Below are 12921 nucleotides of genomic sequence, written 5' to 3'. Positions count from 1 at the left end.
TTATTGTGATATTTACCAGTTTCATAAAAGTTCATCTTCATTTGTCCTGACTTTTGGAGTTTACAGAAAATAGAAATTCTCTCTAATCTTGGGAACTGGCATGTCTTTTTGCCATTTTGCTATATTTACTCAAAGTATGAGACTAATGAGAGGAGAAAAAAAAGTTTGTGGGTGTTTTAAATTATTATGCATAAGAAATTAGTTCACTTATCATTAGTACTGTACCCCTCTGTCTTTGCTGCATCTTGATGATATACTATCATTCTTTGTAAAACTACTAATAGTAACTATAAAATATACTTTTATGATAATTCTATCAAAATTAACTTAAGGAAAGTTTTCATGATTCTGATTTATTATTAAAAGCATTTATTTGTAAAGCATAAAGAAAACCATTAATATGATTTACTAGTCACCATCAAATAATACACAGTGTATTTGCAATTAAAAAATCATTTACAAAACAGTTTTTATTTCCTAATATATGCTTTAATTTTATGTTATTATTTTGATTTGAAATATATTAATTGTGAATCTTGGAGATATTTATACTTATGAGAAGTTCTTCCAAAAGAAAATGAAAACCTGTTTAAATTTGTTTATTATTCTAAAGATTTTGATAAATTTTAGCAGTTTTTCAGGTCATTCATTCTTACATGTATAATAATGTCAAAAAGGTACTCACCATGTACAATGAGAACGTACTCTGCACTGCTTTGGCCAATTGTATTTGTGGCTTCACATCGGTATGTACCATTATCCGTTTTGTTGAGGAAAAGAATGTTTAGCTCCCTACCACTCACAACCATTCGGTCAGGATCTGGTAATTCTCCACCATCCTTTGTCCACAAAACAGGTTCTGGCCTATTGGATTTAAACATGCATATAGACAAAAAAAAAAAAAGAAAAAAAATATGTATATGTATATGTATACACAAAATGTTACATATTGTGTGACTCAAATAAATCAACCAATTTTTATTTAATACCCACTTTGTGGATAGCAATGTGCTTGCTAATCTCTGTGCTGTGCTGGGCTTAGTCACTCAGTCGTGTTGCCTCTTTGTGACCCCATGGACTCTAGCCCACCAGGCTCCTCTGTCCATGGGGATTCTCCAGGCAAGAACACTGGAGTGGGTTCCCATGCTCTTCTCCAGGGGATCTTCCCAACCCAGGGATAGAACCCAGGTCTCCCACATTGCAGGCAGATTCCTTACCATCTGAGCCACCAGGGAAGCCCTGCTAACTTCTGTAAGATACCGAAAGAACCATAACACACTCACTCAGAAGATTTGTAGGTATAACAATTATAATTTAATTTTTTCTCCTTAACGGAGGAGACATGTATTAAGGAACTAATCAGTAGAATCATTATAGTAGTCACCAATAGACTACAGGTCCTGGGACCAGATTCTGTGGCTAAATGGTTCTTGCCTACTGGCTTCTGGAAGACTGTTTTTGGGATATTGGAGCAGCCTTCCAAAGAAGTACCTGGAATTATACCTTTGCATCTGGGGCCGCCATAATGGCACAACTCTGCCTGAAACCACCTGAAACTTCTCCCTCTTACCTTTCCTGTTTTCTCATCTCCCTAGAGGCTTGTTTTCCCTGAAAGTTCTCTTTTTATTCCCCTTAGTTTTATTGAGATATAACTGACACATAACATTAAACTAGTTTAAAGTGCACAGAATAATGATTTGATATATATATATAAATGTTGCAACATGATTGCCACAATAAATTTACTTAATACCCATCACCTTACATAGTTATAATTTTTTTCTTTTGATGAGAACTTCTAAGATCTACTCTCTTAATACCTTTTATGATCAAATATTATTAATTATGGTCAGCATACTATACCTTATATCCTCATAACTTATCTTATAATTGGAATTTTGTACCTTTTGATCATCTTCACCCATTTCCCCTACCCCCACCCCTGCCTCCAGCCACTTTTATTCAACATTGTACTGGGATTCCTAGCCAGAGCACTTAAGCAGAAAAATAAATAAAAGACAACCAAGTTGGAAATGAAGAAGTAAAACTGTCTTCATTTGCAGATGACATAAGAACATATATTGGAGAAGGAAATGCAACCCACTCCAATATTCTTGCCTGGAGAATCCTATGGACAGAGGAGCCTGGTGGGCTATATAGTCCATGGGGTCACAAAGAGTTAGACATGACTTAGCAACTAAACATAGGAAACTCTAAAACTTCCACTGAAAGAACTGCTAAAACTAATAAATGAATTTAAAATTACAAGATACAAAATTAATATACAAAAATCAATTAAATTTATAAACACTATCAATGGAATATCAGAAACAGAAATTAAGAAAACAACCTATTTTACAATTGCATCAAAAAGAATAAAATACTTAGCAAAAAAACCTGACAAAGAAAGTGAAAGATCTGTACACTGAAAACTATAGACATTAATGAAAGAAACTGAAGAGGACAAATAAATGGAAAATTAATCTGTGCTCATAGATTGAAAGAATTAATATTAAAAGTCCATAATACCCTAAGCAATCTGCAAATTTAATGCAATCTTTATCAAAATTCTAATGGCAACTTTTCACATAAAAAGGACAAACAATCCTAAAATGTGTATGGAACAACAAAAGGTCCCAAATAAGCAAGGAATCTTGAGACAGAGAAAAATAGCTGGAGGTTTCACACTTTCTGATTTCAAATGATATTTCAAAGATATAGTAATTAAAACAGTATGATACTGGCAAAAATACAGACCCATAAATCAATGAAAAAGAAAGTTCAAAAATAAACTGACACATATATGGTCATTTAATTTTTTTACAAAGGAAGCAGGAATATACTATGCAAAAAGGGCAGTCTCTTCAGTAAATGGGGCTGGAAAAACTGAATAGCCACATGCAAAAGAATAAAACTGGGCCTCTGTTTTACAGCATAAAAGTCAACTCAAAATGTGTTAAGCACTTGAATGTAAAACTGGAAACCTAAAACAGGAAAGAAGGTCCTTGACATTGACCTTGGGGATGATTTTTTTTTTTGTATTTAACACCAAAAGCAAGGGCAACAAAAATAAAAAAAAATAAACACATGGGAACACTTTAAATTAAAAAGCTTCAGCATAGCAAAAGAAACCAGTTAAAAAATGAAAAGGCAACCTATGGAATGAAGGAAGTTATTTGAAAATATTATGTGTAGGTAAATAAGATAAAGAGTAAATATCCAGAATAAAGAAATAACTTACACAAGTCAATAGCAAAAAATGACCTGATTAAAAATAGAGAATCAGAAGATATTTTTCCAAAGAAAACATACAAATGGACAACAGGTACATGAAGAAATGTGCATCATCATTAATAACCAGGGAAATGCAAATCAAAGCCTGAATGAGATAACACTTACATCTACTAGAATGGCTATCTTCATAAAGACAAGAAATAATAACTGTTGAGGAGGATATGGGAAAAGGAAATGCTCTTACATCATTAGTGGGAATATAAGTTGGTGCAGCCACCATGAAAAATAGTAAGGTGATTCCTCAAGGGCTTCCCTGGAGGTTCAGTGGTAAAGAATCTGCCTGCCAATACAGGAGATGTGGGTTCAGTCCCTGGGTCAGAAAGATCTCCTGGAGAAGGAAGTGGCAAACCACTCCAGTATTCTTGCCTGGGAAATCCCAGGTACAGAGGAGCCTGGTGGGCTACAGTCCATGGGGTTGCAAAAGAAGATGGACAACACTTAGCAACTAAGAAACACAGGAGATTCATCAAAAAATTAAAGATAGAACTACCATATGATCCAGTGATTCTACTTTACAGTATATATCCAAAGGAAATCACTATTTTAAAGAGGTATCTGTACTCATATTCCTTTTAGCACTATTCACAATTGCCAAGTCATAGACCCAACCTAACTATCCACTGACAAATGAATGAATAAAGAAATTACAGGAGACAGGGAGGCCCCTGAGTGCAGAATAAAAGATACTTGAGTAGTTACAGAAAGAAAGAAAATAAATTACAAATGTAATGGAATATTATTCAGTCATTCATAAAGAAAGAAATCCCGACACTTGTAACAACATGGATGAAACTTGAGGGCACTATGCTAAGTGAAAAAGTCAGACAGAGAAACACAGCTACTTCAATATGACTTCATTTATGTGGGTTATCTAAAAAACCTGAGCTCATAGAAACGGGCAGTTCTCCATTAATCAAATACTTGCAAAGAATTCTCAAAACCTGCTTTTAGGGAAGAAAGGATAAATGAACCATGAATTCTGTCTTCAGAGATTTCAATCTTATATAATTACTAATAATAGGAATAGTTATTAGTATCTATCACTGTTTGATAATGGTAGTTATCCTAGTTGCTTTAAGTAGTTTCTATAATCCTCATAAGAATAAGGTTTTTAAAAAATGTAATGCAGATACTAATATAGAACATTAGAGATGCATTCAAACCCTGGTCTGACTACATAGTCAATGCTTTGTCCACTACCCCTTGTATTCTAACATGATGAATATTTTCCTAATTCTTCTATGTCAACATTTCCAACTTTAAACATCTTACCATTGGAAATTATTTTCAAAAGAGCTTTAACTATTTGTTTATTTTGGTGAAAAAGTGAACTTATGTTTTATTGTTGCGAATATATTTATTAATAGAACATAGGTCTTGATAGTGGTGCCTATGACCCTAACACTTTTCTAGGATGAAGAATATATTTTTTTCTGCAAACTTTCACAAAAAACACGAAAGTTGTGAAACAATGAATAAATATTGTAAATTATATCAAAATAAGCAGATCAGCAATGTGATGAAAAATCACTTAGTCTTTTAGTAAAAACTTGTTCTCCAAAAACGTTAGAATAATACACTAACTTATATCACCATCTAGTTATATAGACAACTTACTCTGATAGCGTCTTTAATAAAAGTCAAACCTTAATACTTCTCAACTTTCTTCATATATCCCACATTTTATTGTTGCTATTTTAGTTTACTAATTCTTATTTTAAAACTGATGGACGGGATGATCTTGAACCATTCTCATTCTTAGCATTCTTTGAAGAAAAAGGCTGGCACAATAAAATTATGACTAACTGCATATAACAAATTATTAGAAACTGTGTACTTTCTACAAAGCCACATAAGACCAACATTAAAATAACAGCTATATTAAGGATAATTTGAATTTTAGAAAATTAATCTTTAAAATACTGCTCAACAGAAGTATTTTATATTAAGAAGCAATGTTTTTGTAATGTATAAGTTGGAATTTTTAAGCACATTGATAATTGTACACACATACCTATGCATTTCCATAAATAAATTATATTCCCCAAATCCAAACTGTCATAATTTTTTCTCTCTTAGTATTTGTAAGCTTGAAGTCACATCTTAAACATATAAGCCCGTAAATATGTAATTAAATTTAGATATATATTTTAAATTAGTGTATAAAATAAAGATCTAGAAAAATTATTCATTGTTACTATTTAAAAATTTTCTTCTAAAAAAGATAATTCGCTCTTTTAGGAAATAATGAACAAACACCTGGAGAAATATTTCCAGGAGATTCTAGCAGTATAAGTTACTGCTGACACCAAACACTGCAGGATTCTCGATCATACTCTGTATCATAAATCTTCAAGGTGGCAAAAAAAAGTTAGCACCATAAAATGAAATTTTAGCAAAATGGAGGTTAGAGTTTATGCCTCAATTAAAAATAGCCTACACATATTCAAATTAGTATTTAAAATGCTCAAGCGACTTAATATCACAATAACAATATTAAGTGATTTAGCAAGTCTTGATACAATTTGTGTTTCATCTTAATAAAAAGGACCCCTAGGCTTTCTCTAATTGGAACCTAGAAATGATTGAGTTTCTTGCTGCAAAAGAATAAAAATCCTCCCTGCTGTTCAGGTAACCAAAGGAGATCATTTAAAAAGTGGTTCCAGTCTACAGTTAACTCTGGGATAAGGCTGAGAAAGAGGAGGAGCCAGACCGCAGGAGTCACAGGCCAGCGACATAGTATCAGGCATGAGATAACACTGCAACTAACTCCACACGCGTGACTCCATGGCAAGGATATTAAGGGCCTCAATCTGGAGAGCTGCCCCTTTCAAAGCAGTTAACTTTCAGTTAAAAGTTGAAATTTTTCATCTGAGATAAACTTAGATCTATGTTATGCCTACCAAATCTATAAGGCTGAAAAGATGTTTGTTTTTCTTCTACCCCTATAGATGGGTGTGCAGCAGTTTCTTCCTAGGGTAAGAAGAAATACAGCAAGAAAACTAATTAGAAAAAAAAAAAGGAACCAAATATGACTGTATATTTTTTATCTTGTATTCTAAAGTCTTATTAACTTGTTTTTATCTCAACAGGCTTTAAAAAAAAACCTTTTATTAATTCACTATTTATTCTGTAGATATCTAATAGGAGAATCTCTTATATCTTTAACAATTTCTTATTTATAAATTAGTGTTGGAAGGAATTGCCACAACTTTCTCAGACTCCTGGTTTATTTAATATTTGACCTTGATATAAACATGATTACTAATATCCACCCAAACTCTTGAGGTAGTCATTCGGATATTTATTCTGTAAAGTTATGCCACAGTACCAATCTCTCCAACTCTCCCAACAGTACATGGACTCATAATCTCCCTAGGTACTGATGAGAATACCTATTGCTGAAACTATTGATGAGTTTTGCCTTCAAAGCTCCCATTGTTCCCTTTACTCTAATGCTCAAGAAGAATAAAGAATAAGCAGTTCAGTCATAGAAATATCCGTCCCACAATACAGACCTTCTAAGGAAAGAATTTTAACATCCTTACAAATTTGGACCGAGGGTGGAGTCTTCCCTGGTAACTCAGTGGTAAAGAGTCCGCAGGCCAGTGCAGGAGACATGGGTTCAATTTCTGATCCTGGAAGATTCTATACTCCATGGAGCAGAGTAACTAAGCGCCCTGCACCAGGACTATTATGCTTGTTCTCTAGAGCCCAGGAGCAACAACTATTGAGTCCATGAGCCACAACTTCTGAAGTCTGTGCACCCTAAACCCCACGTTCTGCAACAGGAGGAGTCCCACACATCGCAATTAAACGGTGATTCCCTGCAATCACCACAGATAGAGAAAGCCCACGCAGCGATGAAGACCCAGTCCAATCAAAAACAAACAAAAATTTAAAAAGTGGACAGTAGCAAAATATCTTCCGATTTTGGAATGGATATATGCTCTGGTATCTTCTTTTTCCCAAATGGCTATCCCCCCTTGAATTCTGTAGTGGCTTTTCCTCCATAAGCACAATGCATGTTGGGTTCTAAATTTAAAATTAATCCTGTGAAAATCAACTTACTTTTTCTAGATGAAAGCAAAAAAAAAAAAAAGTCACTGTAATAGCATTCAAGTAAATGTCTTGTTCTGGTTCAAAGGAAAGGAAAGAAATTACATATTACAATTACATATATCTTACATTTCCTTTAATATAAGACAAAACATGAATGTATTGTTAATAACTTGGGACCTTATGCACTTCTATGGCACATGAAGATGACTGGTGCTTTTATTTCCATTTAGAAATTTCGCAGGTGGCAGCAAATGTGATTGAAGCTTCAATAATCTGGATATTTTTTTAAAAAGTCTAATTACCCTCTAATTCTTATCATATTTTTACTGTAATGCAAAAGAAGGTAGTGAGAGTTATATAAACATCTTGATTCATTTTTTCTTCTTTAAATAAACTTTTTAATCAAGAAATTATACCACAGAGTCTGTTTTTAAAACCTTAGCGTTCATGCTATCCAATTTTTAGAGAACTGGAAGGAGAGAAATTAAATGTAAATTAATCAACAATTGGGTTTGAAATTGGGTTCAAGTTTAGAATTTTAATTTTATTGGATTCCTATAGGGAGTCTTCTGAGAAAAATCTAGCCCAGATAATCTCTGTTGGGTACATGGAGATTACATTCATAAACCACAGTCAAACTCTGTCAACCAAGTGAAGAGAAAGACAAAAAGATAATATGAAAACAGTTAGACCCTGGGGTTTCTTCCTCCTTTTTTTAAATTTAAAATACAAACACAAAGGAAGTTCAAGGAGTAGCCTTTCTTGAAGCTGTGAAACTAATTCAAAATATAATTTTATAATGAGTCTCAGTTGGAGGCATAAGACATGGTATATGAATGAAGAGACTGAAAAGGATTACTTATGGAGTTATTTATTATGTTGATCATTTCAAATTTAAAGATACATAAAGGGTTATTTTGTTACTGAGGATCAAACAAGGTGTTTCTGAACATAGTTTGGAAGTAACTTTTTATATTTATTCAAAGGCATATTCTTAATTATTGTAAAAATATAGATCTAGGCCTTTGGAGAATACATCAAATTGTGATTTTTCCTCAGATTTGATTGTTGTGCAGCTTAATCACTATGAAATTTGTTTTCCTTTTTTTTCTGATATTGATTTTATACTTTCCATGGGAGCAATTCTTAAAATATCAAATAACTTTTACTATTGGTCAAGTTAACTTTGAATGTTTTACTTGTCACAATTGAGGTTCATTTAAAAGCATAATCAATGAAACACTTATGTGTCTGTCTTTATAGATATGGTTTTTGCTTAAGGCAAAACAAAACTTCAGACATGCTTATAGTAGAGTAATCTTCAATGAGTCTCGAAAGGTTTAATTACCAGAAAATCTCCTATTCTTACACTTACATCTTAACACACCTAAGAAATCAATGAATATTTTTGTTGTTGTTAATTAACATATGCCTACATATTCTTGACTAGTTACTTCATAAGTTTGCACAATTATTACCTAATAAGGATCCATAAACAAATCAGTGCAAGTTTTGAACCAGGAGTTATGCGGGATATAAGGAAAATAAAATATTATCTGTTCTCTCTGATATTATATTTTAGTACTTTATATAAGATATATGTAATCAAGCATAATATTGGGCAGGGCATAGTAATTGGCATAAATGAGTTATAAAACATAACAAAGATTCATCATATCTGTATTAACAGCACTGTACTGCAACAGGCTTTATGAAAGATATAGCTCTTGATTCATGTCTTAAACTATAGTAAGATAAGTGTTAAAAATGGAAGATGCCAACTCAAGAGCAGTCAGAATCCTGGTTAGGACACTTGCCTTCCAGGGGCCATATTGTTGAAGAGATGAATTTAAATATGGTGAATTCCAGGAAAGAGTATAGAGTTAGTTGGTGATACTGTTAGTGGCTAAGATAACAAATTAAGAAAGGGCAAAATTAAAAGTGCTTGATGTAATGACTGAGTTGGAAGTAATAAAATCAAAAGCCGAGATGTAAGTTAACATTAAGGAATAGGATCAACTATGCTAAGAAGCTTAGTCCAAGACAAAGTTACTAGGATATAAAGCTAAGCATGAAAAAGTATTATTTTAGTATTAGACCAGAAGACTGATAGTGCCACCAATATGAGAGACAAAATGAAATGTGGTAGAGAAAATTCTGATCATAAAGAGGATCAAAAAAAGCAAAGAAACAGAAAAGTTTGGAACAGACATGTGCAAGTTAAAAACACAATACATTTAGAATGGTACATTAGTTAACCTGGCACTCAACCCTGGCCTCGAGTATTATGTGGAAAAATCCAGATATTAATGAAAAATAAAAATACTTTGTTAAGACTTTCAAGAAGTAAATATTTCTGATAAGAGATATCTATGTTATCAAATAGTATATCTGATAAAATTATTAATTTCTTTAAATATACCATTGTGAAATATCTGAAAAACAAAAACTTAATGAAGAGACAGTATACAGAGTTCTGAAGATAGAAACCAAAGTTTTACATAATTTTGGAATAATAATAAAGGAAAACACATAATAATAGGATAAAATAGGAGAACCCTTGGGAAAATAAACATAACTTTTTGGAACCAGAAAATATATGGCGTAAATGAAAAGACATTTGAGGAATCAGTGAACTAAAATGGACTGGAAAGGGTGAATTTAATTCAGCTGACCATTATACATACTATTGTGGGTAAGAATCCCTTAGAAGAAATGGAGTAGTCCTCAAAGTCAACAGAAGAGTCCAAAAGGCAGTACTTGCGTGCAATCTCATAAATGACAGAACGAGCTCTGTTCATTTCCAAGGCAAACCATGCAATATACGAGTAATCCAAATCTATGCGCCGACCACTAATGCTGAAGAAGCTGAAGTTGAACAGTTCTATGAAGACTTACAAGACCTTCTAGAACTAACACCCCCAAAAATATGTCCTTTTCATTATAGGGAACTGGAAAGCAAAAGTAGGAAGTCAAGAGATGCCTGAGTAACAGGCAAGTTTGGCCTAGGAGTACAAAATGAAGCAGGGCAAAGGCTAACAGAATTTTGCCAAGAGAACACACTGGTCATAGTAAACACCCTCTTCCAACAACACAAGAGATGACTTTACACATGGGCATCAAGAGATGGTCAATACTGAATTCCAGTTGATTATATTCTTTGCAGCTGAAGATGGAGAAGCTCTATACAGTCAGAAAAAATAAGACCAGGAGCTGACTGTGGCTCAGATCATGAATGCTTTATTGCAAAATAAGACTTACATTGAAGAAAGTAGAGAAAACCACTAGATGATTCAGGTATAACCTAAATCAAATCCCTTATGGTTATACAGTGGAAGTGAGAAATAGATTCAAGGAATTAGATTTGATAGACAAGTCCCTGAACTACAGACAGAGGCTCATGATATTATATAGGAGGTGGTGATCAAAAGCATCCCCAAGAAAAAGAAATGCAAAAAGGCAAAGTGGTTGTCTGGGGAGGCCTTACAAATAGCTGATAAGAGAAGAGAAGCCAACAACAAATGGGAAAAGAAAAGAAAGATATATCCATCTGAATGCAGAGTCCCAAAGAATAGCAAAGAGAGATATGAAAGCCTTGATCAATGATCAATGCAAAGAAATAGAGGAAAACAATAGCTTAAGAAAGACTAGAGATCTCTTTAAGAAAATCAGACATACAAAAGGGAGCATTTCATGCAAAGATGGGCACAATAAAGGACAGAAACAGAATGGATCTAACAGAAGCAGAAGATATTAAGAAAAGGTGGCAAGCATACACAGAAGAACTATACAAAAAAGATCTTAATGAGCCAGATAGCCAGCATGGTGTGATCACTCCCCTAAAGCCAGACATCCTGGAGTCTGATGTTAAGTGGGCTTTAGGGAGCATCACTACAAACAAAGCTAGTGGAGGTGATGGAATTTCAGCTGAGCTGTTTCAAGTCCTAAAAGATGATGCTGTGAAAGTGCTGCACTCAATATGTCAGCAAATTTGGAAAACTCAGCAGTGGCCACAGGACTGGAAAAGGTCAGTTTTCATTCCAAACCCAAAGAAAGGCAATGCCAAAGAATGCTCAAACTACTGCACAATTTCACTCATTCCACATGCTAGCAAAGTAATACTCAAAATTCTCCAAGCCAGGATTCAACAGGACGTGAACCATGAATTCCAGATGTTCAAATTGGATTTAGAAAAGGGAGAGGAACCAGAAATCAAATTGGCGACATCCAGTCAATCATCAACAAAGCAAGAGAGTTCCAGAAACATCTACTTCTGCTTTATTGACTATGCCAAAGCCTTTGACTGTGTAGATCACAACAAATTGTGGAAATTTCCTAAGGAGTTGAGGATACCAGACCACCTGACCTACCTCCTAAGAAAGCTATATGCAGGTCAAGAAGCAACAGTTAGAAACATACATGAAACAATAGACTGATTCCAAATGGAGAAAGGAATGTGTCAAGGTTGTATATTGTCACCCTACTTATTTAACTTATATGCAGAGTACATCATGTGAAACTCTGGGCTGGATGAAGCACAAGCTGGAATCAAGATTTCCCGGAGAAACAGCAATAACCTTAGATATGCATATGATACCACCCTTATGGCAGAAAGCAAAGAGAAACTGAAGAGTTTCCTGATGAAAGTCAAAGAGGAGAGTGAAAAAGCTGACTTAAAACTCAATATTCAAAAAACTACGATCATGGCTTCTAGTCCCATCACATCATGGCAAATAGATGGGGAAACAATGAAAACAGTAACAGACTTTATTTTGAGGGGCTTCAAAATCACTGCAGATGGTGACTGCAGCCATGAAATTAAAAGACACTTACTCCTTAGAAAAAAAGCTATGACCAACCTAGACATCACATTAAAAAGTATAGACTTTATTTTGCTGACAAAGGTCCATCTAGTCAAAGCTATGGTTTTTCCAGTAGTCATATATGGATGTGAGAGTTGGACCACAAAGAAAGCTGAGTGCCAAAGAATTGATGCTTTTAAACTGTGGTGTTGGAGAAGACTCTTGAGAGTCCCTTGGACTGCAGGGAGATCTAACCAGTCAATCCTAAAGGAAATCAGTCCTGAATATTCATTGGAAGGACTGATGCTGAAGCTGAAGCGCCAAAACTTTGGCTGCATGATGCAAGGAACCGGCTCATTGGAAAAACCCTGATGTTGGGAAAGATTGAAGGCAGGAGAAGGGGATGACAGAGGATGAGATGGGTGGATGGTATCACCGACTCCATGGACATGAGTTTGAACACACTCTGGGAGTTGGTGGTGGACAGGGCAGCCTAGTGTTCTGCAGTTCATGGGGTCTCAAAGAGTCAGACACAACTGAGCGACTAAGCAACTGAGTGAAAAGAGAGGAGAAACTCTCTTCATGAAGCCTAATCTGTATCACAAAAACAATCCTAGTCCTAAATAGGAAAAAAAACGACAATGCAAGACCACCCAACTAACCAAATAAATGACAAACTAGAAAAACAAACCAGATTGGAAACAAACATGTACAGCAGAAAGGAAAAGTTGATGATTTCATTTGTTATTTTGTTGTTTATTCA

At 34.3% G+C, this 12921-nt stretch overlaps 1 protein-coding gene across 5 annotated transcripts in view; it reads right to left on the bottom strand.

Moving 5' to 3' along the window:
- The window catches only part of CADM2 (cell adhesion molecule 2), a 1197963-nt gene that overhangs the window by 106459 nt on the left and 1078583 nt on the right, over nt 1-12921 (bottom strand). For all 5 annotated transcript variants that reach the window (XM_043448930.1, XM_043448928.1, XM_043448929.1 and 2 more), the window contains one exon: nt 686-864. In XM_043448930.1, coding sequence (XP_043304865.1) covers nt 686-864 — 179 coding nt within the window. The remainder of the gene's footprint in view (nt 1-685; nt 865-12921) is intronic.

This window comes from Cervus canadensis, chromosome 27 (genome assembly GCF_019320065.1).
Source record: "Cervus canadensis isolate Bull #8, Minnesota chromosome 27, ASM1932006v1, whole genome shotgun sequence".
Lineage (NCBI taxonomy): Eukaryota > Metazoa > Chordata > Mammalia > Artiodactyla > Cervidae > Cervus > Cervus canadensis.
Note: the sequence above shows the minus strand (reverse complement) of the source record. Positions and strands in the feature narration are given on the sequence as shown.